Genomic DNA, 27,310 nt, shown 5'->3' with positions numbered 1-27,310 from the left:
AAGAGTATTTCATGTAAGAGTTGTTTTAAAAATTTAAACCAAGATTATATTTGTTTGCTATGTGTCTATTATTCTTTATATAACTATTGATAGATTCCCCTGTTAGTCCCTATCAATCACCACTATGGAAGCATTAGTGCCATTCACAACATCCGGGCAGCTTTTAAACTGCGTAGATAGTTAGTATAGAATATATATCATAAACTCTCACTAAATAACAAAAAGAGAAGATGTTGGTCGCCCTACGGGATGGTAGAAAGATAATTGGGGTTTTGCGGTCATTCGACCAATTTGGTTAGTCTTATAAGGCTATATAGAGAATAAAGCGTATTAATATACCATTATCACAGCCAATTTAGTCCTAAATGATGCAGTTGAGCGAATACACGCCTTAAACGAGTATGCGGATATTCCGCGTGGTATTTTCTTGATCAGAGGTGAAAATGTAGTTTTGATGGGTGAAGTGGTTCGTATTTGATTCTATTATAACTTCACACTCTTACATACTCTCAAGGATTTAGATACAGAGGACACAATACAACTCAAGCAAGCACCTATTGAACAAGTCCTTCAGAAATCACTCCAGTTGGACGAAGAGAGAGCTATAAAGGATAGTATAAGGGATGAAATATTAAAACAGCGTGGATTTTGTACAGAAAGGGTTGAAGGTGATGTTGACGTGCATAGGTATGGACATTCACCTTATAATATCTAAATGCCTCTTTATTAGATTGTTATTATTAAATTTATTTTGTAATTTCATTATCTTTGACTCAAAGCTTGATTTATTTACTTGTAATTTATACTCGAATAGCTTCTTCCAGCCTGTATGTCTATTACATTGGCTATCTTTGAGGATACATAGTAATTGATCATCTGTGGGCGATATATCAGATATACTATCAATGTCGAATTCTATCCATTCATCATCGTCCATTAGTAGTCTATAATCGAATCCACAATAACCCCTTGATTGCTTGGGTTTCGTTGCTTTTGGTCCCCTTTTACTTGTTGGTTGATCAGCTGTATCATTCACAGATTGTAGACTATTTGTAAGTGTGTTCGCTCTATTGATGACAGTTTGAAGAAACTTTTCTTGCTTTTCTATAAGAGAGATATTACTGCTAAATTTATTTATACTTGCTTGTATGGTATCATTCTTTCTAGATAACTTCTCCAGTTGATATTCAATTGATTGTCTTAAGGACGTCATTTGTCTATTCTCCTCATCAAAGACAATCCAAGGGAGCTTATTATAATTAATGACCAATGGTATAACCATTTCAATTGAATCAGGGTGTAAATTATATTGACGTAATTTCAGACTCATGAGATAAATTCCACAAGCATCTGAACAATATACAGATACCGGTAATCTACTCGCATGTGTACAACCTTCTCGTTGACATTTTACCCTCCAACTCGTCTTCTGGCCTGTTTTCTCTTCACATTCTTTGCATACGAATACGTCAACTAATTCATCGTCCCCAGCTTCCATACCGATACAATCTAAATGATACCAAGTTTCGCAGCTGCTTTGGTTATTTATCTAGTAGAAAACTCTTATCAAACCTACCCTTCACATAATATCATAGGTAGACCTTCTAATCCATTAGATTTACATATGCAGTGTAAAACTTCGTCCTCTTGTTCATTATCGGAAGAATAATCCATTTTTATTTTTTATTATCTATTTTAAGTATTTTTATTTAAATTGACGCGTTTGGTTGACTTGACAGTTGCTGTCAGCTCGTCGACCTACATCCACTAGACTGATATGCAAAATTACATACAGTTAGAGAAGTTAGGTGAAGGTACATACGCTTCCGTACACAAAGGTAGATCTAGACTCACGAATGAGATCGTCGCTTTGAAAGAAATACACCTCGATGCGGAGGAAGGTACACCTTCAACAGCTATACGTGAAATTTCCCTTATGAAAGAACTCAAGCATCCAAATATTGTTAGATTACATGACGTTATACATACAGAAACCAAACTCATGTTGGTTTTCGAATACATGGACCAAGACTTAAAGAAATACATGGATAGTCATGGTAATAGGGGCGCACTTGAACCAAATACAATTAGAAGTTTCATGTATCAGCTCATCAAAGGTACTGGTTTCTGTCACGAGAATAGAGTACTTCATCGCGATCTTAAACCACAGAATTTACTCATAAACAAACGCGGTGAACTAAAATTAGCAGATTTCGGTCTCGCGAGAGCATTTGGTATTCCAGTTAACACATTCTCAAACGAAGTCGTCACTTTGTGGTACAGACCACCAGATGTTTTGCTCGGATCAAAGACATACAGTACAAGTATTGATGTATGGAGTGCTGGTTGTATTCTCGCTGAGATGATCTCCGGTGTACCACTCTTCAGAGGTAGAGATAACAATGATCAATTGAACGCTATCATCAAGGTCGTTGGTACACCATCAGATGACGTCTTGCGTAGAATTGCAGCAGAGAGTCCCGAAATTCAGCTCAGAAACTTCCCGCGTTACCCTAAAGTAGCATGGCAAACTCTTTATCCTACAGCCCACCCGTTAGGTAAGTATTGTTGCTCTTAGTGCGATAACTCTAACCAAGACATCCACAGCCCTCGATTTACTTGACAAACTCCTTCAATTTGACCCAATCAGAAGGTTAAGTTGTGAGGATGCACTCAGACATCCATACTTTACTGCGGCATTCAACGATCCTGCATACCTTGTAAACTAATGATTTAATAAATGCAGATATCTCTATCTAATCACACTGAAGAGGTTTAATGTACTATTGAAAGGCTGTTGACCCTATTCGGCATTTCTACCTGTCAATGATCGATACACCGGTGAAAGTGAATATTGATTTTGCATATTCATCGGAAATATTCATTATCAAGCTCTTGGAATGCTTATCTCATCCTAATAGACTTAGATATTATCTTCTTCGTCAATTTGATGGGAAGTATGTTTTTCACTTAAATTACGTCGATCAAAGCGTGATATTTTAATTAAATCGGGTAAACAGTATCAGCGGGTATTACAACTTCACTATCCGATTCTATTCTATCTAACTGTGAGTAAATAAAGAAATTTAGCACGCATCCCGAGTGTATAGAGCATTTAGACGCGTAAAAAACGAAATCACCATTTATCTTGTTGCGACTTCATACATTCTACACTAATGAGTCTAAACTGTTATTGATAAAGTAGCTCATTGAAATATTGATCACTTCGGCGAATTCCTTGAAAGTTAACACATAATGTTAAGTATGGAGTTGAGATAAAAAATTGATAATCACAGACACTAAATTGTACAATGTAGGAGTACTCTCAATTCCCTCTTCCATCGTACCAAGGCGTGATTGGGAAGTGTCATATGCTAAATTCTTAAAAGATTACGCATGCATCGGATTTATTCCAGTTTAAAATGTATGTCATATGAATAGATGTGATGCGAGTTACGTTATACATACATACAGCTACATTTATGAGATCAACTGTATCTTCCCTTTTACACATGAACAAATGTCTCAGAATTTCCCATACATCACAGACGTTACTCTCTGCACCACTGGATATGCTTCGTTAATGTTTCGATTATTTGAATGAGCTCTTTACTGGCATATATAACCATTGTCACTATAGTAAACCCCCAGCAGATCTCTATGCGTAAAAAACTTAAATGTATCAACAGTAAAAACTTGAAAATAGTACAACGAAAATAAATGGTAGACCTTAAAACATAATGTATTATTATTAATAGAGTATTAGAATACCACAACCTAAATCAGTCATCGTGAAGTGAAGTAATTAATCCCATTGAGCTTATTTTTTCTTAAAGTCCAATGAGACGGTTGGAAGGGTGAAGTATGAACTGTCTGGGGTCAAGAGACCAGCAAGGCAAACATACCATCTAGAAAATCATCAGAAAAGCCTTGTTTTACGAGATTATACGTACGCGTTGAATGCAGTGATACATCCGATTACACCACCTGCTTTTTTAGTGCCAGTGCTTCCTGTGAATTCTGCAGCAGCGAGCAAGATAAAGGTAATCGTAAGGAAGAAGAAAACTTGGAGAATCTCAGCAAGACAAAGACGACATGGATGATGACTTACCACCGGAGAGTGCGACAGAGGATCTGTGTGAAGCAACCAAGAAGATGAAGGTGACTGTATTTGTGTTAGCTATATTTTTAATGGTGCCTTTGGTAACTTACTGATGAACCATCCGATCAGGAAGATACCAAGAGCGGAAGCCAATTCCTCTTCGGCACCCTCATATGCTGCTTCAATTCCGAACCAAGGGATATAAATAACTCCGTATGATCTATTTTACGTCAGATTTCGGACTTTCAAACAAAGAAATTCTTACAACCAGAAACCACCGTAAGTTGAGAATGCAGTAGCAGCGAAAGTGTTACCAGTGGTGAATTCCCACATACCTGGAAATGGCCGATCAGTTACTTTTCGACAAAGAAATGATTTTTAACTTACCAGCCAAAAGTTGTGTTAAACCACCGTAGAAGAGTGCCGGACCGACGACAACATTTGGAGCGCTAATACCTCTAGTGGAGATGTTATAGAGGCTATTTAAGCGTCAACAAACGGCTTCTTGTTAAGAATCTACTCACGAAAGCATGAAAGTTGTAGTTGCGAAAGATGCGAGACTATTCGCGTGTATCGTCAGCCTAAACCAATGAGAAGACAGCTAAACATACCCGAGTGGAGAAGGATTAGCAATCTTTCTGTGGAAGATTGGGAAAGCTGGCTAAATGCTATTAGCTCGTTTCTTTAGCTAGCGAATTGGTACACACTTGTGAGCTGTCCGCTGGGTGACCACCTGGGGTAATAAATCTAGCAATGTTGGCCTAATATACTATTAGAAAACTTTTGTAACGTCTTCTCACGTACGTTTGCATTTGGGTCTCCGTTTTTGAAGCCTTGGTCGTTTGGAATTCCTTGTTCTGCTGTGGACATTGTGATGGTAGTGATTAAAGAGTATGCGAATTTATTTATTTATTAAAGCGTAATGCGAAGCTGATCAAGCGAACCCGAATAATCTTCTTCTTTATTAAATTTGTGTAACGTGACCTACGATGTTTTATCTTTATTCGCGACTCAGGTTAGTGTGGAAGAAAAAAAAAAACAGGCTAATTTAGTCTAAAGAATGTCAAATATTCCGCTAATTATGGTAAGCTTTATTACTCCTAAATATGCACTCCGGGCTTTGATCCAACGTCATTAATAAGCTTTGGCCTGTCAAGCGGGTAAACTTATTCATCGGAGAGCGTCAAAAGACAATGTAATGTTACTATTTTAGTGTACAATGTATTAAGGAAGCATTATGTCACATAAAATTATTCCGTTATTAAAAATGCATGTATGTTCTTATGTATGCAGGGAATTGGGGAACTTGCATTAGCGTCTCACTCCAAGTTACTTCACTTTCACAAATCTGAACTTGTACCCCTCGATAGCGACGGATTCACCGGACTAAGAAAATGTCAGCCAGGCCTTGCCAAGCGGTCACGCTTACCTTTTCGTCGTAGTCACTCCATTCACCATCGAGTGTGACATCCTCGAACTTAGTATCACTGAGGGAACTAGTGCATATGTAGTTGTCGTCTCTGAATATAATTCATTAGAGTACTAGCAAATAGCCCTAATTCGAGACTAACCTCGCTTCAAATCCGATTGGTTCGAGGTTCCTGCATTCTAGTACCAACCAACTCTTGTAACTGTGATTTTCGATATCTTCTACATTTACAGCTGAAGCGCCCTTGTTCTCCACCTTTGCGTGTGCGCTTTTCTGAAACTCTACGTCAGCAACGCTAGGTCTGCTGAGGAAATATCACACACCCCGCAAAATGAGCACTTGAAAACCAAATTCGCCGTATTACCCTCCTTGGTGTTCGGTAATTGATCTTCTTCCTACGACTCTGTTAATTCAATCTTGTAGTGTAAATCCACCCACTGAAGGAATGATTGCGATTGTCTTTGGGTGAACCTCGTGGCACATTGTACATTTTATCTAGCATTTATTAGATTCCACCATCTATGACCTTCTACTACCCACTTGAAGCCAGAATTGGTGATCATTGAAATCTGCTGGTTGGACATTTGAAACATTCTCACCCTCGATAAGCACTTGTAAATCTAATTTCTAATACATTGCTCTATTTAGAATGTAATTTTCGTATTATTAACGCTCGTACTCACAACCATGGCGCTCTCAGTTGAAAGAAATTCACATCAAGAAGAAATATATAATTTACATTACAAAAACAAAAAAGTATCTTTAGCTGTTCCATCCTCTGGAGTTATCCCAACTTGCTGTTGAGGCATCTCCGGATGTGTTCCAACTGTCACCTTGAGTAGGCGCGCTATTGTTCCACCCCTCACTACCTGGAGCTTCCCATGAGCTGTTATTGTTCCAATTTGCATTTGCAGCTTGAACGGCTTGTGCGGGCGTGCGACCACCGTGATTTATGGCTGGAGTGCGACCTCCATGGTGAGGAGTTCGACCACCTCCCCACCCAGCTGCTGGTGTCCTGTTTCCACCGCCCCATGCAGATGCTTTACCTTGGGCGGGTGTTGCACTCCAGGTTCCTCTTGCAGGTGTGCGCGCGCCAGTTGCAGGTGTACGACCTCCGGCGAAAGGCGTCTTTCCTCCATTCGCTAACCTACTACGAGGATTCTTCAGTATGTCCGCATATTGCAATTTGAAGGCACGGCAAAGATCCGCGACTGTTGGTAATTGTGCACCATTGAGAACATACATTCCAGGTGTCACCTGTACACTCCATCTATTGAGTGCTGATTTGGCTGAGGCCATGAAACCCAACACAAAGCTTCCAGGATCTTTTCTATCAAGACAGAACGCGTAATTGCTACGATCGATATTGGCCTTAACGAAGTCATGAAGGTATTTAGCTGTAACAAACTCATTAGTAAGCCACTTCGTCATGATTTAAATACATACCCATGTCATCTTCAGTAGGTCCATGATACTTCTCATGATTAATTAGTTCTTCGACTTTACGAACCATCGGTTGTACGTGCATGACCAACATTTCATCTAAATCAGTGTATGTTGCGTTACCGATTCTGAGTAATCTACCCAATGACCATTCGTTAGCTTTGTCAATTTCAAGGACATCGATATGTTGATATAAGTCCTCATCAACTTTCCAAGTAACGACCAAGTGGTCAGAACCCTTCGAGCTTGGTCGTATAACTACTTCACCACGTGGAACACCTTCAAGGAGTTGTTCAGCTTGTTCGGCTGAGAAGTTATGGAAATTTGGATGATCAACAACTCTAGGCGCTCTATTTGCTTTACTTTGCTTTCGTCTTTGAGCACTTTCACGATCTTCCATTGCTTTAATTGTATCATAGTATTCATCTTCCGCGACAATCTTTCTATATTCAGGTGCCATCGCGAGATCTTGAGGACGTGTAGATAATTCCACTTGGAAAGTATCATAATCTATATTGAGAACCATACCTTGAACAGTCGTAGCCTTAGGGAATATGCTATCCATACGACGATCAGGATCACCTTCATCAGTGGCATATACCGAGCTGACGAAAGCATCAACGCCTGAATCTAATCTGAAGTATGCAAATTGTGGTTTAGTTGCTTTGACGACTGCAGGTACAACTGTACCAGGTGAGAGTGTCTGATCAGTTTCACCAGTGAGTGCAGTAAAGATATCCTTATTTTCAGGTGTCTTGAAGTCGTCTCTATCCTCACCGAATGGGTTCAACAACTCATCTCTAATCAAATTCAAAGTTGATCTCTTGTAATCGCCTCTAAACTGCAACAGATTGAGTGCGTAATCGTCTAAATTCAATTCATCAAGCTTTGATTCATTTTGCTTATCATCAATGAGTTGCTTAACGACAGCTGATTCATGTTGACCTTCAAGATCCTCTTCATCGAGTTCTAATGCATCCGATGCCATTTTCCTCGCCAACTCGTAATCTTCTGGGTGTATTCTAGTTTGATCGAGTACATCTGGAAGTTCATCACCAACTTTAGAATCAAATTCTTGAGTAATCTTGATGAATGCGACTGCGTTTGTGAATTCCTTGAGATACATGAGATCTGGATGAGCAAGTTCGGAGCGATTAGTGATGTAACCTCCCTAAAAATTCGTTAGAGGGCTTCTCTGAATCATAAATCATCAACTCACCCTAGCAGCGATTCTTCTTACCAACGCTTGTGCTTTACGTGGACCCAAACCAGCGACGAATTGCAAAAGATGTTGGTAGTGAGTATCGCGTACAGCAATGTTGATATCGACACCAATGTGATTGACAGTGTTAATGAACGCCTTCTCCATTGCTTGGAGGAATTTGACATTAGTCAATAATCTCTGATCAGGATCGATAGCAATAGCGGTGACATCTTCACCTAACGCTGCGAATTCGTTCAATGGACTTTGAGCATATCTAGCTAAACCGACACAGTATTTACCAGTCAAAGGTAATTCACCGAATTCAAGTTCAGCACGTTTTGAATGTTGGTAAATACGTGCAATATCATCGTTTACGAAAATTACGGGTGTACCGGATTCAGGATTGATTGTTGGTTGTTGTCCTTCATCCGTTACCATTGGTTCACCCCATTCATCAACTTGGCTGTTAGGATCTATTTGTTCACCTGTTTGTGTCTTAACGAGTTCAAGTACACGTTGGTATAAACCGTGAGTTTGGGTACCCATACCACCAACGACTACAACTTGTGGTTCACGTCTTTTGAGAATGTCACTGAATATTTCCATAGTTGTCTCATCGACCAAGTTATCGATCTTCTGTTGCTCTCTCAAGCGACCATCCTCATCGAGGTATACAAGCAAGATCGCATCCTTGCGTGGGTCACCTTGACCAGCTGATACTGACAATACGGAAGGAGTCTCACCTTTTTCCCACCCAGGGGCTGTGAATGGAGCGACATCAATACGTTGAGATACTCTATCGGTCAGACGCTGTGCAAGATAATCCTCTTGCTTTTCACGTAGCCATTCACGAGCATATTTGCGAGCGCTAATGAGGAGAGATTGTTCGAAAGCCTCAAAGATTGCATCTCTGATAAATGTGTTCCAGGCTTCAGATACTTCGCCGGTATCTTCACCTTTGGTAGCTTCGAATATTCTATCAATAATTTCCTCTTGAACATCTGGATGGAAACCGATAGACACAGTAATAAGATCTTCTTTTTCTGCTGCCAAAATGGAAAGGAATTGGGTTGAATCTTCTGAAAGTTTATCAATTGGCTTGTTCTTCAGATAGAGGAACCTGTTATATGGATGTTGATCATCAACCTTGTTCAAACCCTTGTCGGTTGGTAAGACAGATACGATACCTTCACTAGTGAGTCTATCACGGACATGCTTTTTGATAAGTGGATCACGACCCAATTCAGTTATAAATATGAGCTTAGCCATTGAGAGCATCATTTGGGAGTTTATTGAACCAACAGTAAATGTTTCTGCTAAATCAAATGGCCCTAAAGATGGGGTTGGAGGTGTGAACAATTTACCAACTTCTGAGCGTAAATTCTGAGCAACTTCTGCGACTGTTGGTACAACCTTTTTAATCAACTCAGATGATGGCATCTTCTTTGCACGTTCATAGGCAGATGCCTTCGTTGGTCTCTTGAATTGACGTTCAGACATCGATCTCTGCTCATCTTGCAAAATTTTAATTTCGTGTGGGTACATTCCTAGTAACCATTCGTGAAGATCATTTGTAACCTCCATTTCGTCTTGAGCTAATGGAACAAGGGTCCCTGTGAAGTAATTATCAACGATGTGCGCCTTCTCAGCTAACTCAGTGATTCCAGATAATCGTATATGTAATGAAACGTATTTGCGATATAATTCGTAGATCTTCCACAAATCTGATCGTGACAGAAGACTCATTTGATGTCTATTGCGCCATACTGCACTGGTACCAGCAGGGTATTCATGACGAAGTTCTTCTGGTGCTAACGGGACAGACGTTTTGGCTGGATCAAAGTGAGAGACCAAGTCACGTCTGTGAATGTGTATGAAAGGTACTTCCATACCATTTTGGATACTATCAACAGCAACAGTGACCGCCCTGATAAATTCGTCTTTTAGATTGTAATGTGGTGCCAATGGATCTAAGAACATATTTTTCGAGGCTTCTGATAGTCTTGGTGCTATCCATGCTGCACTTTTGTCTTTGTCTGGAAGGCGGTGGGCATATTCAGTATCCGTAGCATAGTGGTCTCTAATAACATTCGATATTGCGATACCAGGGGTGAGGAGTTGCATACGTTCCGGCAAATCTGTGTAGCGAATAATTTCATCTTCATCAGTCATCAAACGGGCTTTGATTTCTGAAGGTTCAAACACCTTTGTTGGGTTAGTAAGTACTATAATACGAGCTATAACCCACATCAGCCATTTTCGTGTCTCCTCTATGCTCTTCAAACTCTTCCTCCTCGTCCACTTCCATCGCCCAGCCATACTCAGTACCATCACCGAATACCTCGTAGATTTCATCCATAGTTTCCTGGTCAACGCCAGCTTGCTCAGAGAGAATACCACGCTGATTTTTACGCGCTTTCTGCTTCTTTTTCTTCTTCCTACGATCATCGCCGCCTGCGTAAGCATTTCTAGGATCTTCTTCGTCTTCTTCAATAAAATTACCAAGGTCGTCGTCATCATCATCCTCCATCGCTCTGTTTGCGTCTTCATTGAACATATTAATCAATTCGCTGACACCTTTGTTGCGCTTATCTCTAACGCTAGTGTCCTCAGCAGGCTCAGCATCGAGATCCTCCTCATCAGTATCATCAGCTTTCCTGCGGTGTAATCTACGTAATTGAGAGACATCTTTACGTCTAGATCTACCAGTATTTTCAGCTATCAAATCCAGATCATCCTCGTCGACCTCCTCATCGTTCAGATCTGATGCTCTGCGAACTATAGATTTCTAAATAAATGAAGAGATAAGAACGAGAAACATACGCTTTTTTAACTTCTTTTTCTTCTTCTTTTTCTTCTCGCTGCCATCTCTCACGCCTTCAGAATCATCAACCTGCTCATCTTCAATAAAGCCTTCTCTGACTTCTCTCTCGGCTTCTGAGTTGTCGTCTTCTTCCTCAGAGCTATCTTTATCACCGTGCATTGGTATAGCTTCTCCTTCTTCGTCTGATCCTCTTGAACTCATTTTCTTTTAGAGAGATGAGATGAGAGTGTTAGTGAGAGGTGAGTTTGACGGTGGCTTTGGTATAAAATTGAGAGATCTAGCTGGGATGATATTATTATCTATTTATTATTAACCCCCACTTGATGCATCTCTAATGTATGCACCTCTGCACTAACTCAGGCTGATGACGACGATCGACGGGAAATTAATCAGATGACAGAGGATGAGTCGGATATTTGTATAACAAAGGATGAATACACAATTAAATGTTATTTATTTTCATTCCTTCATGTAAATCTCTGAGATCTGATATCATCGTTGCCGGGTGCAGCTATGTATACAGTAAGAGCGAAAACTATGCGGACGAATTGATTACCAGGTGAATACTCATCATGAGGAAGTACAGCTGTGCAAGTCATCGGCGCCAGTGGAATACCTTTCAAAATCGTCATTCACTCCACATGGATATTTCTAGCAACTCTCTTTTTCTTACAACCAAGTTCACAAGACAACACGAACAAGCTAAGACAAATGCCTTCAAGTACAGCACCAGCAGAGATCATTGTCAGTATAATGGCTAAATACAACGCTTATCTAACAGAAAGACAGGTAGATGCCGTCCTTTTTGATATGGACGGTACACTCGTCAACTCTATAGCAGCTGTCGAAGCTGCCTGGGGCGCCGTCGCAGACGAGATAGGACAACCCCGTAAATCCGTCATCGAGGTACGTTCCATCCGGATCTTTGGTAGCGTCTGAGATTTCTTTAGGCAACTCACGGTCGCAGAGCATCCGACAACCTCAAAGATTGGAAACCAGACATTAAGGACGAGCACCTTGATGGCGAAGTAGCGAAATTCGAGCAAACTATTCTCGATCACGCAGATCAATACAAGAAGCGCCGTGATAGCCGCTCATCATCTCAGTCCTCATCCAGACGTGCTTCATCTTCTTCATCATCCAGACGTCCATCTCAGGCCCAGCTTTTTGGCTCTTTCACGCCTATTGATAAATCACGCCAAGATTCGACATCACAACAGGACAGGCGCCCTAGCTCAGGAACACTTGCCCAAAAACTCCAGCCGTTGTCCCTCCAGGATAACAGTGCGGTCGAAAACGAGGAAGCTGTTGAGGATGAGGAGGATGAGGACCTCGGACCAGACATGGGTGTGAAAATTCTCCCAGGTGTCAAAAGCCTCATCGACAGTCTTCCAAAAGGCCGTTATGCGGTTGCCACATCTGGCGCACGTGTCTATGCATATGGTGCCATGGAAAGAGCTGGTATCGTAGCCCCAGACGTTACTATCACCGCAGAAGATCCTCGTTTGGAGAACGGCAAACCTCACCCAGATCCATTCCTTCTTGCAGCCAAATGCCTTGGGTATGACTGTAACAAGTGCCTTGTCGTTGAGGATTCACCATCTGGTATTAAGGCCGGTGTAGCATCTGGAGCAACTACCCTCGCCGTCTGTACTTCTCACGAGAAGGAACAAATAGAGAACGCAGGTGCTCAGCACCTCGTACGCAATCTTGAGGCTGTTAGAGCTGAGCAACTCGCGGATGGAAGGATCAAGATCACCATCGATCCAGCACGTATTGTCACAGATTCAAAATCAGACGCTCGTACAGATGTTGGACTTAAGGATGAAGACAAATAGATAGCTTTGTAATGTAGAAATAGCTAGATAGCTAGATGTTTTTTAATGAATAATTTGTTACCTACGAAGTGAGACAAGCGAAAGAAGTGTGACTTAGGTGATTTGTGAAAGGGGTATCATTGTGGGAAGTATTTCCTACGTCTACAATAAAGGAACATATAATGTAAAGTTCAACATGCATGACTTTGATAGTTAAACGTCATGAGACAGCACATCATAATACACTTTTCTCCAGAAGGTAATGGGAATGTATAATAAAAGACAAGACAATCTCGCTAACCTCTCACAACTTCGTACACTTAGGTCTCAGTGTCTAAACATGTAGTCCGTCGTAATGTTAGAAGGAGGGACTTTGTACGTTTATAAATAAGTTACGTCAAGCGTATGGAATTGCAGGATATCTGTCATTATGTGTCACTGACTCAAGCACCCAAAGTTTAGAAAGTAGACGACGAACAAATCAAATCAGTGTAAATACTAGATCTCTTGTAGGACTTTCAAAAAGCAATCCTAGAAATCCCATATGAATATCTCGTTTTTAATATAAGTACTTTTGATCAGCCCTTAATTTTGTTTTATCCGACCGTTAGGGATCTGCTAACATCCTTATCAAATACCACCAAAATTCCAACCGACAATATTAAACGCAGATATTCACAGACGAACTTGCAACCTGCACTTTCGCATCCACCAAAGCGTGAGAGCGAGCCTATACTAGGTGAACCTGTCTCTATACCATTCAACGCACTACTTTCTCCAATTACGACAGTGAGCTTGCTAGCCTGTATAAAAGCAGCTTTTGGGCCTGATCCATCATGTCTTGGTATAATCATTATCACAGATCTACCTCCACAATTTGCAGCATTACGTACAGAGTTACTTGAGTTTTCAAACAAGTTTGCGAGAATGAGTGAGGATAGAAAGGAGAAATATGCCGACGAAGAGAGCTCGTATAGCTGTGAGTATAATTTGCTATATCCGAGCATACCTCATGTTCTTAAAAGTTGGTTGGTCGAGAGCTAAAGAATACATGGTAAGCACATATTTACTATCTGAATGGTATTTAATAGCCACAGAATGGTATGCCAGACACTCTCAAAGGTAGTTACTACGGTAATCCACTACTCGATCGCCCAAATGTTGATCCTGAGATAAGAAGGAAGCACCCAGAGTACTATAAGGGTAACATATGGGTGAGCAATTTTGCATTAGTTTTGTCATGCTAATAGTATCTTAGCCAGACGAAGAGGACGATGAAGAAGTACGAGGTTTTCAAGAAGCATTCAAAAGACTGGGCACATTTGTAATTGAAGGTAGGTACTTCTAAACGATGGATTTTCCTCTAACAGATCTTTTAAGTTGGCTTGTTATTAACAAGAGCCTGCGAGTCTTTCGTATCACCTCAGCTGCAAATCCAAACAAACAAAACCGACATTTTGGAAGGTATGCTAGCACGATCATCAGCTCACAAAGCCCGTTTATTGCATTACTATCCACCACCTCCATCTGGAGACGGCGATGAAAATGATGAGGATCAGGATAGCTGGTGTGGATGGCATCTCGACCACTCACTTATTACCGGACTTGTTAGTGCGATGTACATGTTCGAGCAGGGCGCCAACTACAAGGCTATTCCAAATCCACATGAACGCGCGGGTCTTTACATACGTAACAGGGCTAACAACGTCGTTAAAGTGTCTATACCGGAGAACGCACTTGCTTTCCAAACTGGTGAAGCATTAGAGTTGTTAACTGGAGGTAAATTACATGCGACACCACATTGTGTCAGAGGTGGTGGTGCTGGACAAGTACGTCTCGATGGCGCATTAGGTGAAGTTAGTAGAGAAACTTTTGCAGTTTTCATGCAACCGGATGTATGGGAACAAATTGGTGGACCTGAAGAAACATTTGGAACATTCACAAAAGAGGTTCTAAGAAGACACTACCGTAATAAAAAGCAAGAAGAAGGTGTCGATGTCGCTTATAAGTTTGACGCCAATGATCATTTACCACCGATTACGGAGCTTACGACTTCAAATATAACGATAAACCTCGATTGTCAGGATCCAGCATTGTCTTATAAACACATTTAGATGTATGCATGAATTTTACAGAACTTAAATTACCACTTCTTTTTTGGGCGAATAGATACAGGTTTCCAGAATACTTGCTTAGCCTGACCAGCTCTGGATGCTTGACGAGGTACACGTGTGAGTGGTGCAAGTGACTGTGCACGTATCCTATCTGGATCATTTGAAGGTTGGTAATAATACAAATTTGGTAATGGTCTGTTGGCAGCGTCTCTGCCCGATCGTTCGACACAGCCAAACATCTGTCCAGGAGCATTAAGGAGTGTACGCTGTACGATATCTTCCCACTCTTCGAGGCTTGCTTCTTTCTCAAGGGAAGGGTTGCAATTGAGCAGACATGAAGCAATTTCTTTAATTGGCGTGAGTGATGTTGGAACGTTGAGAGCTAACGTTTGGGCAATAAGTCCGAGGTGTTCCTGTGAAACTTCCTCGGTGATGTCGCTTGGTGTACTCCTTCTCTTTCTCTTTGATGGCGTGGTTGGCATCTCTGTCTCACTTTCATCACTTTCGCAATCGCTCAAAATGGATTTGTGATGAACAAGATCACTCCAATGAAGCGCCAGCTTTGTATCACCAATCGTAAGGTTGACTTGCTTCGCGCGACTCTTCATGACAAGTTTATACCGCGGTTTCTTGGCCAATTTGTGAGGCATCAAACAACTAATCGCCAATCCATCATCTTTATTCTTGCTTACCCGTAGTCGCGTACCTTTGCTAAAATGTCTGCCATTTAACTTTATTCCATTCTGTCCAAGAATGCGAATATTGAAAGAATTTTGTTTGACATTCGGATAGATCGATAAATGCGTCCGAGAGATATGGGAAAAAGAGCTTGGAAATACGTAATGACGAATTCTATCGATTTTTGGACTAAGGGGTATTTCTAATCTTTTCTGTGCGTTTGTCCAATTCTTTCTTCCTCTGCCTAAAACTAAAGTACGCGTAGGTGATGCGAATAAATCGGTGGTGTGTGCACTTTCAACACTCTCATTTGATTCCTCTGTCGGGTTTGGTTAGGACATACTCGTGTTTCTCTGTGTTACCTACCTCTAGCGAGTGTTGCGAATGTTTTCGCTGGCGGCGATGAGGCCAATTCTGCCGGTGATTGCGACCTCAAAGGTGAAGAAGGCGGTGGCGTAGCAAAAATGGTTGGATTTGTTGCAATTGCATGATTCATGTGTGCCACTTTAGGAAGTGCAGGCCGCGGAGGGAGTGCAGGCAATGCCGGTTTCTGCAATCCAGCGGCATATTTGTCATTATCACTACTTGGTTCTGGCGTAGGCAGCCAATTCTCTTTATTGTAGCTTCTGCTGATGTTCATCGTTGTTGTGCGAAATCACGCGAAGTCGCGACGCGTCTCGTTCCATAGTAGAAAGTCAATTGACGCTGAAAATAAAAATAAAATATAATTATTCATTAAGTATATCTACATTTGGTATAAATTGATGAGAGTGATCTGGTAGTTCTTCTTGCTTTTCCTGCATCTGGACGTCCTGCATGGGGACTTCAGGCGGCTGACTAGAGACATCCGGCTTTGGGGCTGTTGGCGTCGCCCCATCGACGGAACCTGTGCCGTAGAATTGCTGATCAGTTCCACTTAATTCAGCTATCGATTGTGGGATGAGTACGTCAGCCACATCTGGCAGTTCGGCACAGGCTTCATCATCTAACAACCGCATTTCCTCCCAAAATTCGCCAAACCTATCAGAAAGTGGCTTATATGCGTGTTTAGTATTTGGTGGATATGCAAATTCAGGACCTGGGTTAAGTGTGGCTTGTCCACCTTTATACAAGCTCACCATGGGATAATAACCGCAAGTACCATCGTCGTAGTCTAAATCTTTCTTTAGATCTTGCTTCTTGGATGCCTTGGCTCCCTCTGGTTGTTTCTTCTTCGGGAGATAGTCTAATAGATCAGTATAAGCTGGTTCACTTGCTACTGGTTCACCATTTTTGAAGAATTCAATAAACGAGCCAGGTATCCTGGGTATTTTTATCCCTTTCGCTGACTTCTTACCCAATCTGCCTTTATCAATCGGTATCTCATCCTCGTGTCCATAATCCATAAGCAAATCCATCTCCTTTGTATGCGGGTACTCTGATAACTCAAACCAGAGTAGTTCCTTGTATTTAATAGGTATTCTTGTTTTATTTATCGACACCTTTCTTGGTTGATTGATAGGCAAATGAACTAAAACACCAACGACATCTCCAGTGGTGAAGCCATCAGAGTATTTCTGCGAACGACTGAGGTGTACTTTATGACCATTGATATCTCTCCATCCGTAACTGTATCCATCGTATCCGACAGGTGCACCAGATTCAGCTTCACGCCTACTCACACCAACGCGTACGTGGGCTTCATCAACACCACCTCCTTTGTCTATCTTAACTTCATAGTAGTATGTACCTGATCGTATAGGTTCTGAAGTTCTAGCTGATCTGTAGCCAGAGTTTGAGATAATTGTCCGATGATCTAAACTTAATTCAACATGTGGGGATCTGTCTTGCATAGAAAACTGGACTTGGTTTTGTCTGAAAGGGATTGTCTTAAACGCTGATGGTTTGTGCTGATAGGATTCACAAGCGTAGTATCTAAATCCTAGCTAGAAGAAGGTTAAATATTATATATCAACAACTCCTTTTCTCACGCACTCTAAACATAGGCAATATTTCGGTCGTATAAAAGCCCTCATTCTGGCCAGCTATCAAATGAGAAGACATGGACGAGATGACGAAAGGGAGAATTTCGAGATAATATTAACAAAAATAAAATAAAACAACAAGTCGTTAGATTATCACATTAATGTGGGTCTTTGTATCGTTAGATGAGGGATGCTTTAGTAAGTTTCTGCATGTCTTGCCATGATATCCCTAACAGGTCCTAATAATCTCGTGAATGCAGGTGCATCTAATGCAACGACTTTTAACTGGTTTTCGGCAGTTGATTGGTTCTCAGATGCTTTAACAGTTGCTGCTCTTGGTGCTGAATTCAATAAAGCTAACTCACCAAAGTAATCACCTTTCTTGTATGATCCTACTTTTTCACCATTTTTGATGATATCAGCTTCACCTTGTTCGACAAAGTAGAAAGCATCGCCTGTATCACCTTGACTGATAACAACCTCATTTGGTGAATAACTACGTGATTCTAATGCATCTGCGATCTTTGAACGTTCAGAAGGATGTAACGATTTCAATAAATCAACCTCTGATAAGAAATTGTCATATAAATTACGTTTATTGTATGTGTGATTAAGTAAGATTGATCTGAATGTTAGCCTATCGACCGACCATAACTCGCTGTCGGATTTGGCTAGGATAGATGCAGCTCTTGGAGCATTATACATCAAAGCTAGCTCACCGAAAGAACCCCCCTTGGTGTAATCTAAAACATTTTTTAATTTAAACTCTTTCGGGCAAGAAGCTGGTGGAGTGACGTCATTATCGAAATCATTTGAAGTTGCAGGTACTCTAATGTAAGCGGAGAATTCACCTGAGTCGACGACATAGAAATAATCTCCGTCATCACCCTCTTCGATTACCCACTTCCCTTTAGTAACTTTTATCTTATTCATTGCGTTTAAAACGTCATCGTATTGCTCAGTTTGTAAGTTCTTGAAAAGGAAATTCTTCTTAAGTGATTCCTGTAAGAAAGCTTTCTGTTGATCTGACTTGGGGATGATAGTTTTTGTTGTGACTTTGTTAGGCTTTATAGATTCAGCTGATACAGACGTTCTCCTATTGATGTTAACAGCCGCTTGCAAATGATGGAGATCTCCTAAACCGTCGCCCTCCTCCTCATGGTGGCTTTCATCTCCTGGTGCAACTCCAAAAGGTTGAGCGTTTTGGAATAAATTAGAACTATCTGCTAATAAATAACTATTAATATATGGTGGATTTTTTATTTTCCCTAATGACTCACCCATCTTGAACGCAGACTATCTTGGACGTATACAAGAGAGAGATGACAGCCGGGAAATCTATCGGCGTTCTGAGTTTACAAGGCGCTTTTATAGAACATATACACAGACTCAAGCAGTTAACAGACGCCACCGTTCTGCAAGTCAAAACTCCGGAAGATTTAGAAAAGTGTCATGCATTAATCATTCCTGGTGGTGAATCAACTACAATTTCACTTGTGGCACAAAGAAGTGGTCTTTTAGAGCCCCTTAGAGCATTCTGTAATAACCCAAATAAAGCCGTTTGGGGTACATGTGCCGGTATGATTTTACTCTCAAAGGAAGCAACGAAGACAATGAGAGGTGGTCAAGAGCTATTCGGTGGCATGGATATCACAGTAAACAGAAACCAATACGGTAGCCAGATTGAATCTTTTCAAGCAGATTTACAGTTCAACTGTCTGTCTACGGATGAAAGTTTTAATGCAATCTTCATCAGAGCGCCTATTTTACACTCATATGATCAAGACAAAGGAATTATAGAATTAGCTAGTTTAATAGATAACCCAATAGACGACAAACTTGCACCAAAAGGAAATGTTGTGGCTTTACGTCAATTCAACAAAATGTGTACAAGTTTCCACCCAGAATTAACACAAGACAAGAGATTACACGAGTACTTTTTGAAGGAAATTGTATTCAAGTTATGAGGATATCACTTTTTACCTACGTCCCACTCCCTTGTTGTACCTCTCTTGTTATATTGCATAGACATTAACGTACTTTCGTTGTCAATTGAACTGATTACTTGACTTTTAATCATCTCTTTTGTCTCTTCCTTTCGTGCTCTTTTTGCCTCCTTTTTACGCTTCTGATATTCCTTTTCTGCGTCTGGACCGAGCAGTTTCGCAATCTTCGCCTTCTCTCTACCTAGTTTTATATTCTCACGCTCACGCTCCTTTCTCTTTTCCTCTTCCCAAAGTTCAGCTTCTCTTTGCTGTTTAAGTTTGTTGCGCTCTCTGACGTTATCAAGCATTACATTCCAACTATCGAAATCCTGGTCGGTTGCGTTATCAGGGAGGTTTATATCTGTGGCAGGATCGTAATCAGCCTCGAAATACTTATCCATCTTTGATTCGAATGGGTTTGGTTGTTTAGATTTCCCTTTTCTAGATTTATGAGTGCTGTCGTCCCTCTTCCTTTTCTTTTTGGTGAAATCCGCGAACGATTTGCTATCAGAAGTACGATAATCTTTATCTAAAGGTTCTGCTAGAGGTATAGATGATGTACTAGCTTTTGGAACCGTTCTATTGCCCCTATTATGCTCATCTACGTTTCTCAGGGTATTGAGCAGGAAACGCTGATTGATCGGACGAGGCTGTGCATTATTAGTGCTACTGCTATTGCCAGCTAGACTATCTCTAGTTAAAATATCTGCTAATTCTCTATCGCCTAAGGGCATCATCGTCATCTAATAAAAGCGCCGCACGCGCGCGAGAAGGCGAGAGTGATCTTCAACTTATCCAATCAAGAATGAAATTGAGGTTCTTGAGTTTTGCAGCTATTTTAATAGCTATAAATGCTCAGCATGAGCATCAACATAGTACCAATATATCAGCCACTACTAATACAAGCTCTTCATCCCCTGAGCACTCAAATATGTCTAATATGCAACATACAATGTCTAGTATGCCAGGTATGGATGAGACTCTTAATGAAACAGCTATTTTGAAAGCCCACGGTCCTGATCCTATGAGCTTTTATGACTTCGATTACGAAAGTGACTCAAACTCAAAACCTGGATGGATGATCCTACACGCTATCGGGATGTCAATATCATTTGGTCTTCTATTACCTATCGGTGAGTACTCTTTTATATACTCATTATGGCGGTATTTACAATCCCGGTCCCTCAGGCTTGGCGTTGAAAGCGTCACACAATAGTTTATACGGCATAATTAATTTCACATTCTTGGTTAGCATTTCAGTTTCAACTGCCTTCTCTACAATTTACAAAAAACTTACTCCTGATTTGTAAGCCTTTGTCTTTTTATTACTCGGGCGCTTTACTAATTGACGCACGTATCAGATATAATCACAGCGCGCACGGTAAATTAGGATGGTTTACTTTGTTTTTAATTGCCGCCTTATCCGGTTATGATAGCTTTAAATTCCTCCAGAGAACGTTCCATTGGTACAAGTCAACTTCTCAAAAGACACCTTCTTCCTTCAAAGCTTATGTCTTAGAAGCCCGCAATGACGACTATGAAGAAAGGGAGGACGAATGGATCCCTGATAATGATCACGACGCTGTACCACTCTATGAGACGGCAAATATGCACGATGATGACCGAGAGGAAGCGGAGTCACCTTCCTCCTCTGGCTCACGTAGATCAGAAATGACCCTCCATGACGAACAACCTGTTCACCTTGGAAAGTCTGTCTACACCAAGCGTAAACTAACCTGGAAAGAGTACCTCTGGTCTTCGGCTCACTACTTGAAGGTCACTCTTGACCGCACAACTTTTGTCTTGGGTTTCGCTGGCTTCACCACAGGTGTCGTCAGCTACAGCGGTATTTGCCATGCTACATACCTTAACGGTTGTTTAGCACATTTGATTAAAGGTGGCATTTTCTTCGGATACGGCTTACTCACGTTCGCCCGTTTTTGTGGCGCGTACTCAGATATTGGTTGGTCATGGAACCTCATTCCTAGAAGGAGCTATGGTACATGGAAACAAAATGCAGTTAGTGCAGAGCTTGTTGAGAGCGCCGTCATTTTCACTTACGGTTGCACAAACACCTTCATGGAAAGATTCGGCGCTAAAGCCGGTGATCCATGGTCAATGAAACAAGTTCAACACGCTTCAATAGCTGTCATGTTCTTCTTCGTTGGCGGTTGCGGATTATTCATGGAGTTACCACAAGTTAAGAAATTCTTCGGTGGATACAGATCAAATCAACCAAACTCAAACCCATTCCCTGCTCTTGCTATCGGTATCACTGGCTTTGCTATGGCGTCTCATCACCAAGAATATGCGTTTGCGGTCAGCCAACATGCGTTATTTGGTAACTTACTTGCGTTGTTCGCTCTTTGCAGATGTACCACTTACGCGCTCACTTATATATCACCAATTACTTCAGAAGCACCAACTAAGCCAATAAGCGAATTACTTGCTTCATTCTTCCTCACCGCTGGTGGTATTGCTTTCATGTTCTCAATTGAACAATTCACTTTCGCCGCATACAGACGCGGCTTCGCTCATCTCATGTTCTTACTCAACTTAGTTATCAGTCTAACTGCACTTTGTATGTTCTTAACGGCTCTCACTATGTTCATAAAGAGCTGGTCAGTCAGAAGAGAAAACCACAAGGGGTTACTCTTTGACGCTAACGATGATGGCAGTGAGAATGGTGATATTCACCAATCATCACAACGTGTCTAATGGTTGGGTGGTTTTTCCTCAACCATATTATGAAACTTGCATTGATTTCAATATAGATTACTTTTTCGCCATCATATGACAAACAATTTTCCGTTCAATTACTTAATACTTTTCCCTCTTGGATCCTCAACAATCTTTCTATGTAAAATAGATCGATTATAATCTCTACTCAGTTTTGAAATGTAATTTTCGTCATAATACTCTATTCTGCCAACCAGAATTAATCTCAATTACGTAATTATAATTGTAGCCTTAAAATTATTCATTGATTTTCCTTTAATTATTCCTTGCTCGGAGAAATCTCACTGATTTCCATTCGTCATATCAGATTCTTTTAAAACAGACAATCATGCTTGAAATGGGGATAGAAGAGCCTGAGCGGATGAGAAGGAGTAAACTAAAGAGCAATTGGTTTAGAATTCTGCTAGTTGTTTATTTCATTCTCTCTCTCTTCATTTTCTGGCGATGGACTGCTTTTCGAAGGACACTACCAACGCTAGAGGTCGTCTACACATATCATCATGTTCCACTTACGTTATTCCACGGTTATTCCGCTTACATACATTACAATCTCTTCTGGAAATTCAGAATAAAGAAAACAGTTTACGTGAAGAAAGAATATAAGGAGAGCGAGGCAAGATTATTAAGATGGTCATTCGATAATGTAAAATATCTCGATAACGTTGGCAGGGAAGGAGGTACATACCTTCATCACATAGTGCACAATTGGGAAGATCTCGCCGATAAGACGCTATTCTTACAAGCGCATTCACAATGGCATGAAATGACGCATGGAAGGTTACGATATATAGATTCCTCAACCGGTTTTCTCAGTTTAGGACTTTACGTATTGTCACAATGCGGTGAATCTTGGCCAGGATCATACCCTCAAATGAAATCAATTTGGTCATTATTTCATGGTGAACCATGTCCAGAAAATGAGCATCAATTGTCTACCTGGTCGGGACAATTTGTGGTCTCAAGGCATCGTATACGTCATAACCATTACAAAAATTATGTCGAAATGCTGCATCTAATGACTGCACCATCTGATCATCCCATTTATGATGAGAGTCCGGATGATTGGACACCACCTCGCGACCCAATAAACCCATACCTTGGTCACTCACTTGAACGATCATGGCCTATTATTTTCAATTGTGAGTTCTACCTGTTTTAATGAAGTGTAGTCAAACTAATGATTACATGTCAGGCAATCAACCGACATTTGCTACAGATACAACTCATTGTGGTGGAGAAGTCTTATCAGGTAGCCCTGACTGTCAATGTTTTGATAGCGAAAATTTGGATTAGCCGCTATCGCGATTTTTATACCATCTATCTGTACTTTACGATGATACATTACCAATAAACAAATAGGGGGATTAATGAAATTTCACATAAATGAAACGTTTCACTAATGGCTAACTGTCATTGTGGAAATAAAAATATTGTGAAAAGCAAAATATACAAACAAAAAAAAATTGCAACCATTATTTGTGGCAAATTCATAATCTGCCCAAAAAGTCAAAAGTAAATGGTCACTGCAGGGCTCGAACCTGCGACTTTGGAGTATCCGCGATATATCGCATTATTAGCTCCACACTCTAACCAACTGAGTTAAGCGACCGTTGAGATTTGGATCCATTTGAGACTATATAACGCGTTGACTAGCTAGAGTTCATTTTTTTTTGTTTCTTTGGGAAAATTAATCCGGTTAATTTCTCAAATACATATTTGGCTTACGGCAAGCTAGTAGCACTATTTGCTTCTACAAAAGCATGAGATCGTACGGAAATGTCACATAATGATTACACTTCTCGTGGAGTCCTCCTCGGACATCAGTTGTGCCATATGCGTTACCTCTAGCTCCCCTAAAAACTCATACGTCCTTATTCATATAGGCATGAATATGCCTGCTTGACTTGGAAAAGTAAATCTAATAGGATGGACAGCACGAATGAGAATAGAAAATCTATCCAAATCAGTGCCATCTATCCTACAGAGTAGAATAGAAGGCGTGCAAAATATTCAGGCAATATATAAACCGAAGTCTATACAATGCATCCCTTCTGAGTAGGCCACTGTCGCCGTGCAAAGCCCAGACGGTCAGCACGACTCCCAGTATACGTGAGACCAGAAGCCTTGCCAAGGTAAGTATGAGGTGAAAAGAAGTTGAGGGCGAGAATTTATAGCGCGCGCCTTTCACGTGAATTCTGAAGCACTTCATGTGAATCTTGTGATTTTAGGAAATTAGATTGAAAATAAAAAATCACATACCAAACTAAATAATTATTAGCGTGAATTGACAGTAGCGTGATAGGCTAATTATTTTTTTTGTTATCCTTTCCGGAATGTGCTTCGTTATTGCTGGCAGTCGATGATGTCACAAATTTCATTATTGTTAATTCCAAATAATTAAGATTTAATAGCCCTTAGTAATAGGTACACCTATATTTCTATTATGCTTATTCATACATTGCCTTTCACCGTAATTTACCTTGTTTTCTTTTTTAATTACATCAATTAATTGAATCATAGTACAATGTTCTGATTGCAGAACGCGACATAAAGTCATTGACTTTGTAGAATTGTATTTCCATACTTTCAGCGATGTATTACGTTACCAACTTCATCGTAATCAAAACCTGTCTATCTTTATGTACTAATGCTCTATGTATCTATAATTAAATGGAAAGTACCAGTGTTATAAAATTGAATAAGCTAAGCATTACAGGTATCTCGAAGAAAATACATCTACCCGTTCGAAATGTGGATGTTTTGTTTGTGGACGATCTCTAAATATCATGACTCGCAATACTAACCACTGACTAAGCTATACAAAACTTCTATCTACATACATACTAGTTGTATTCATCGTGGCTGTAGTTCATCGTAGTTACAACTCCAGCAGGTTCCTATCATCAGTTGGTTTCTCGTGCTCCCAGTATCATAAATGACACCGATAGATAAATTATGATGCATCTTTGAAGCTGACCAATGTCATTTATGTCCAAGTGGTGGAAGAGCGATATGTTTTTAGAGTCTTCATCAAGCATGAGTTCAAGGTGATTCTTTAATGGTTTACTGGTTCTGCATTTGGTACATCAACATAGAGGTTGCTTACAAAGTACATTGTTGGGTAAAATGTAAGTATGTTGTTTACAAACAAACAAAGACACTATGTTGCTGTATTACTGCTATTATCCGCACGTTTTTATATAATCCAATCATTCCTCTATCTATGCATTTCACCACTGAGCCAGATATCTTTGGAACAATCTAATGACTCAATTTTCCCTTCGACTTTATGTGATTATTCTGGCATGATTGCTATGAAGCTGAACAATGAGTATACAATTGACAACAGCCCTTTTACATGTACAATTAATTATGTAGTTTACAATATCGTCGCATTTCTTAAAATTCAGCTTATCACGATTGATCGTGTTTTGTATTTCATCCATTATAAAGTGTTTCCAAGTGGACAATTATAATACATTTAATAAATAAACTTAAATATTGCATAAATTTAAATCCTATGGATTAAATTTGGCGAGTGTTCTTGCCTTCAAATGGCTGCAAGACACCTTGTGCATCTAACACACCAACTGGTGTATCACCGAGGTCACGAACACGTTGTTGGTTGCTTGGATGCTCTTTAAGTAAGACTGACAACGTAAACAGAGCACTTTCCCTCATGGCTAAATGTATTTTCAGCTCGTGTCCCCAAAAATATACTAAATCAGACTTACAACTTTCACGTGCATCGACGTGTGCGCAATTCATACATGCTTTAAGACCACCAACAGCCCCAATACGCTCTTTGACAGACACATCGCTTCCTGCTAAGACTGACATTAAACGCATAAGCGCTGGCTTGAAATTCGCAAACTTCTTCAAAGGGTCTTCTTGCTCGCTTTCCTTTGAGAATGGCTGTATAGAAGGCAGGAATGAAAGTGATGCTTCGAGTGTGCCTGCAAGCAATGAGGATGTCATCAATCAATTAAAGTGCACCTACCAACAGCAATTTCCGGAAGATTTGACGACCGTGAATTTCCGAGTAATAAATGCGAAGGTGCATGCTCAAATGCAGATTGGAAAGCTGTGAAAGTTTCTGCAGCTACTATGGATGTCTGGACGACAGCAGCTAAACGTGGGTCTGGCTCAACGTTTGCAGAGACTGACGTTTGCATGGATGTTCGTGCGAATTCTAATGCACGCGTTAAGAAGGATATAAGGAACAGGGGTGTTATATCTTTCGGTCCATTTTTGTGAATGTAGGCGTCGAAACATTTAATAAATGCCGCTTGAGGTGGTGTTAATGGTTCCTCTACGAATGTACTAGATTCAAGTTAGGTAAATAAAGGAAAGCCTCCATTGTCCACCCACTCTAACAAATTCCAAATACTGTCCACATTCTCTTGCTCAATGATTGATGATACGACAATAAAGCTGGTCTCACATTAAACGTGTTAAAGAAAAAGCGATAACTCACGCTAGATGAAAAACGGAATCATCATCTTCTTGCGTAGATTCCAACCTAATAAGTAAATCCAACAATGCTATCAAAACCGGTCTCTCGGTTACCAAGTGCACGTTGGCTGTCGATGACAAGTTCCGTATAAAGATTAGTCCGGTAGAAACAACATTCAAATCAGGATAAGATAGTAAGCGCGGGATATCACCTTTGAATTCATTCCAAATTAATTGTTGGTTGGCGCTATGTTGAGTGACGAGGTTAGATAGCGTTTGTGTGAGCAATATGAGAATAGTTATATCATAGAATCCAGATTGAGGGGAAGTGAACCGTATGAGTAATTCCTTTAATTCTTCTAGATGTTCCTTTCTACAGAACGTTGTAAGAAGACAGTACAAAGTTGAAATTGATCTACATACGCCAGCTCAGACTGCTTCTCTGTACCTTCTACACAAGCATTTCTAATAGACTTCAGCCTTAATTTGAGCTCCTCTGATCCCTCTTCGTATATTTTCATTAGACTGTCTTCTCGTCTTCGCTGCAGCACTCAAA

General features: G+C 40.5%; 16 protein-coding genes and 1 non-coding gene across 17 annotated transcripts; 7 read left to right on the top strand and 10 right to left on the bottom strand.

Moving 5' to 3' along the window:
• Positions 1–104: 104 nt before the first annotated feature.
• WALSEDRAFT_44910 (RNA cap binding protein) lies at positions 105–1,734 on the top strand. Its single transcript, XM_006957631.1, has 5 exons — positions 105–179; positions 226–294; positions 351–466; positions 515–1,532; positions 1,577–1,734. The coding sequence occupies exons 1-4, from the start codon at positions 125–127 to the stop codon at positions 713–715; spliced, it is 441 nt and encodes a 146-aa protein (XP_006957693.1). The 5' UTR covers positions 105–124; the 3' UTR covers positions 716–1,532; positions 1,577–1,734.
• On the bottom strand, positions 514–2,558 carry WALSEDRAFT_54162 (hypothetical protein). Its single transcript, XM_006957630.1, has 2 exons — positions 1,577–2,558; positions 514–1,532 (listed from the first exon to the last, which is right to left on the bottom strand). Exons 1-2 carry the CDS (start codon positions 1,672–1,674, stop codon positions 698–700), a joined length of 933 nt encoding a protein of 310 aa, XP_006957692.1. The 5' UTR covers positions 1,675–2,558; the 3' UTR covers positions 514–697.
• WALSEDRAFT_54161 (cyclin-dependent kinase 5) lies at positions 1,735–2,756 on the top strand. Its single transcript, XM_006957629.1, has 2 exons — positions 1,735–2,558; positions 2,608–2,756. The coding sequence occupies exons 1-2, from the start codon at positions 1,778–1,780 to the stop codon at positions 2,727–2,729; spliced, it is 903 nt and encodes a 300-aa protein (XP_006957691.1). The 5' UTR covers positions 1,735–1,777; the 3' UTR covers positions 2,730–2,756.
• Positions 2,757–3,662: 906 nt separating this feature from the next.
• Positions 3,663–4,980, bottom strand: WALSEDRAFT_32140 (hypothetical protein). Its single transcript, XM_006957628.1, has 10 exons — positions 4,907–4,980; positions 4,810–4,863; positions 4,714–4,763; positions 4,627–4,662; positions 4,490–4,581; positions 4,368–4,437; positions 4,213–4,322; positions 4,112–4,165; positions 3,954–4,065; positions 3,663–3,908 (listed from the first exon to the last, which is right to left on the bottom strand). Exons 1-10 carry the CDS (start codon positions 4,970–4,972, stop codon positions 3,821–3,823), a joined length of 732 nt encoding a protein of 243 aa, XP_006957690.1. The 5' UTR covers positions 4,973–4,980; the 3' UTR covers positions 3,663–3,820.
• A 271-nt stretch (positions 4,981–5,251) lies between these two features.
• Positions 5,252–6,229, bottom strand: WALSEDRAFT_60077 (DUF866-domain-containing protein). The gene is made up of 7 exons (XM_006957627.1): positions 6,215–6,229; positions 6,072–6,158; positions 5,970–6,026; positions 5,855–5,926; positions 5,674–5,804; positions 5,532–5,622; positions 5,252–5,488 (listed from the first exon to the last, which is right to left on the bottom strand). The coding sequence occupies exons 1-7, from the start codon at positions 6,218–6,220 to the stop codon at positions 5,432–5,434; spliced, it is 501 nt and encodes a 166-aa protein (XP_006957689.1). The 5' UTR covers positions 6,221–6,229; the 3' UTR covers positions 5,252–5,431.
• A 25-nt stretch (positions 6,230–6,254) lies between these two features.
• WALSEDRAFT_32137 (hypothetical protein) lies at positions 6,255–11,170 on the bottom strand. Its single transcript, XM_006957626.1, has 5 exons — positions 11,002–11,170; positions 10,427–10,956; positions 8,194–10,383; positions 6,978–8,145; positions 6,255–6,928 (listed from the first exon to the last, which is right to left on the bottom strand). Exons 2-5 carry the CDS (start codon positions 10,733–10,735, stop codon positions 6,294–6,296), a joined length of 4,302 nt encoding a protein of 1,433 aa, XP_006957688.1. The 5' UTR covers positions 10,736–10,956; positions 11,002–11,170; the 3' UTR covers positions 6,255–6,293.
• A 503-nt stretch (positions 11,171–11,673) lies between these two features.
• Positions 11,674–12,918, top strand: WALSEDRAFT_60076 (hydrolase-domain-containing protein). Its single transcript, XM_006957625.1, has 3 exons — positions 11,674–11,746; positions 11,792–11,908; positions 11,953–12,918. The coding sequence occupies exons 1-3, from the start codon at positions 11,714–11,716 to the stop codon at positions 12,838–12,840; spliced, it is 1,038 nt and encodes a 345-aa protein (XP_006957687.1). The 5' UTR covers positions 11,674–11,713; the 3' UTR covers positions 12,841–12,918.
• Positions 12,919–13,467: 549 nt separating this feature from the next.
• WALSEDRAFT_60075 (Clavaminate synthase-like protein) lies at positions 13,468–14,959 on the top strand. The gene is made up of 5 exons (XM_006957624.1): positions 13,468–13,798; positions 13,845–13,873; positions 13,917–14,033; positions 14,078–14,153; positions 14,200–14,959. Exons 1-5 carry the CDS (start codon positions 13,747–13,749, stop codon positions 14,931–14,933), a joined length of 1,008 nt encoding a protein of 335 aa, XP_006957686.1. The 5' UTR covers positions 13,468–13,746; the 3' UTR covers positions 14,934–14,959.
• On the bottom strand, positions 14,946–16,260 carry WALSEDRAFT_68398 (hypothetical protein). The gene is made up of 2 exons (XM_006957623.1): positions 15,978–16,260; positions 14,946–15,930 (listed from the first exon to the last, which is right to left on the bottom strand). Exons 1-2 carry the CDS (start codon positions 16,249–16,251, stop codon positions 14,963–14,965), a joined length of 1,242 nt encoding a protein of 413 aa, XP_006957685.1. The 5' UTR covers positions 16,252–16,260; the 3' UTR covers positions 14,946–14,962.
• Positions 16,261–16,339: 79 nt separating this feature from the next.
• Positions 16,340–17,699, bottom strand: WALSEDRAFT_68397 (hypothetical protein; the record flags this gene model as incomplete). The annotated part of the gene is made up of 2 exons (XM_006957622.1): positions 17,586–17,699; positions 16,340–17,536 (listed from the first exon to the last, which is right to left on the bottom strand). Exons 1-2 carry the CDS (start codon positions 17,652–17,654, stop codon positions 16,340–16,342), a joined length of 1,266 nt encoding a protein of 421 aa, XP_006957684.1. The 5' UTR covers positions 17,655–17,699.
• WALSEDRAFT_60073 (camp-dependent protein kinase regulatory subunit) lies at positions 17,654–20,557 on the bottom strand. The gene has a single exon (XM_006957620.1). It carries the CDS (start codon positions 18,857–18,859, stop codon positions 17,771–17,773), a length of 1,089 nt encoding a protein of 362 aa, XP_006957682.1. The 5' UTR covers positions 18,860–20,557; the 3' UTR covers positions 17,654–17,770.
• WALSEDRAFT_60072 (hypothetical protein) lies at positions 17,654–22,553 on the top strand. Its single transcript, XM_006957619.1, has 3 exons — positions 17,654–20,693; positions 20,749–20,866; positions 20,922–22,553. The coding sequence occupies exons 1-3, from the start codon at positions 20,366–20,368 to the stop codon at positions 22,276–22,278; spliced, it is 1,803 nt and encodes a 600-aa protein (XP_006957681.1). The 5' UTR covers positions 17,654–20,365; the 3' UTR covers positions 22,279–22,553.
• Positions 18,786–20,288, bottom strand: WALSEDRAFT_32133 (hypothetical protein). Its single transcript, XM_006957621.1, has one exon. It carries the CDS (start codon positions 19,959–19,961, stop codon positions 19,548–19,550), a length of 414 nt encoding a protein of 137 aa, XP_006957683.1. The 5' UTR covers positions 19,962–20,288; the 3' UTR covers positions 18,786–19,547.
• On the top strand, positions 18,898–19,542 carry WALSEDRAFT_17094 (SNO glutamine amidotransferase; the record flags this gene model as incomplete). The annotated part of the gene is made up of 1 exon (XM_006957413.1): positions 18,898–19,542. The coding sequence occupies one exon, from the start codon at positions 18,898–18,900 to the stop codon at positions 19,540–19,542; it is 645 nt and encodes a 214-aa protein (XP_006957475.1).
• A 91-nt stretch (positions 22,554–22,644) lies between the features above and the next one.
• WALSEDRAFT_44888 (hypothetical protein) lies at positions 22,645–23,674 on the top strand. Its single transcript, XM_006957618.1, has 2 exons — positions 22,645–23,438; positions 23,492–23,674. The coding sequence occupies exons 1-2, from the start codon at positions 22,661–22,663 to the stop codon at positions 23,590–23,592; spliced, it is 879 nt and encodes a 292-aa protein (XP_006957680.1). The 5' UTR covers positions 22,645–22,660; the 3' UTR covers positions 23,593–23,674.
• A 142-nt stretch (positions 23,675–23,816) lies between these two features.
• Positions 23,817–23,908, bottom strand: WALSEDRAFT_t35. The gene has a single exon. It is a non-coding gene; the product is annotated as a tRNA-Ile (tRNA).
• Positions 23,909–25,709: 1,801 nt separating this feature from the next.
• Positions 25,710–27,297, bottom strand: WALSEDRAFT_60070 (hypothetical protein). The gene is made up of 6 exons (XM_006957617.1): positions 27,178–27,297; positions 26,777–27,127; positions 26,671–26,733; positions 26,300–26,622; positions 26,034–26,255; positions 25,710–25,982 (listed from the first exon to the last, which is right to left on the bottom strand). Exons 1-6 carry the CDS (start codon positions 27,273–27,275, stop codon positions 25,825–25,827), a joined length of 1,215 nt encoding a protein of 404 aa, XP_006957679.1. The 5' UTR covers positions 27,276–27,297; the 3' UTR covers positions 25,710–25,824.
• Between the last annotated feature and the right edge of the window lie 13 nt (positions 27,298–27,310).

This window comes from Wallemia mellicola (genome assembly GCF_000263375.1).
Source record: "Wallemia mellicola CBS 633.66 unplaced genomic scaffold WALSEscaffold_6, whole genome shotgun sequence".
Classification (NCBI taxonomy): domain Eukaryota; kingdom Fungi; phylum Basidiomycota; class Wallemiomycetes; order Wallemiales; family Wallemiaceae; genus Wallemia; species Wallemia mellicola.
Note: the sequence above shows the minus strand (reverse complement) of the source record. Positions and strands in the feature narration are given on the sequence as shown.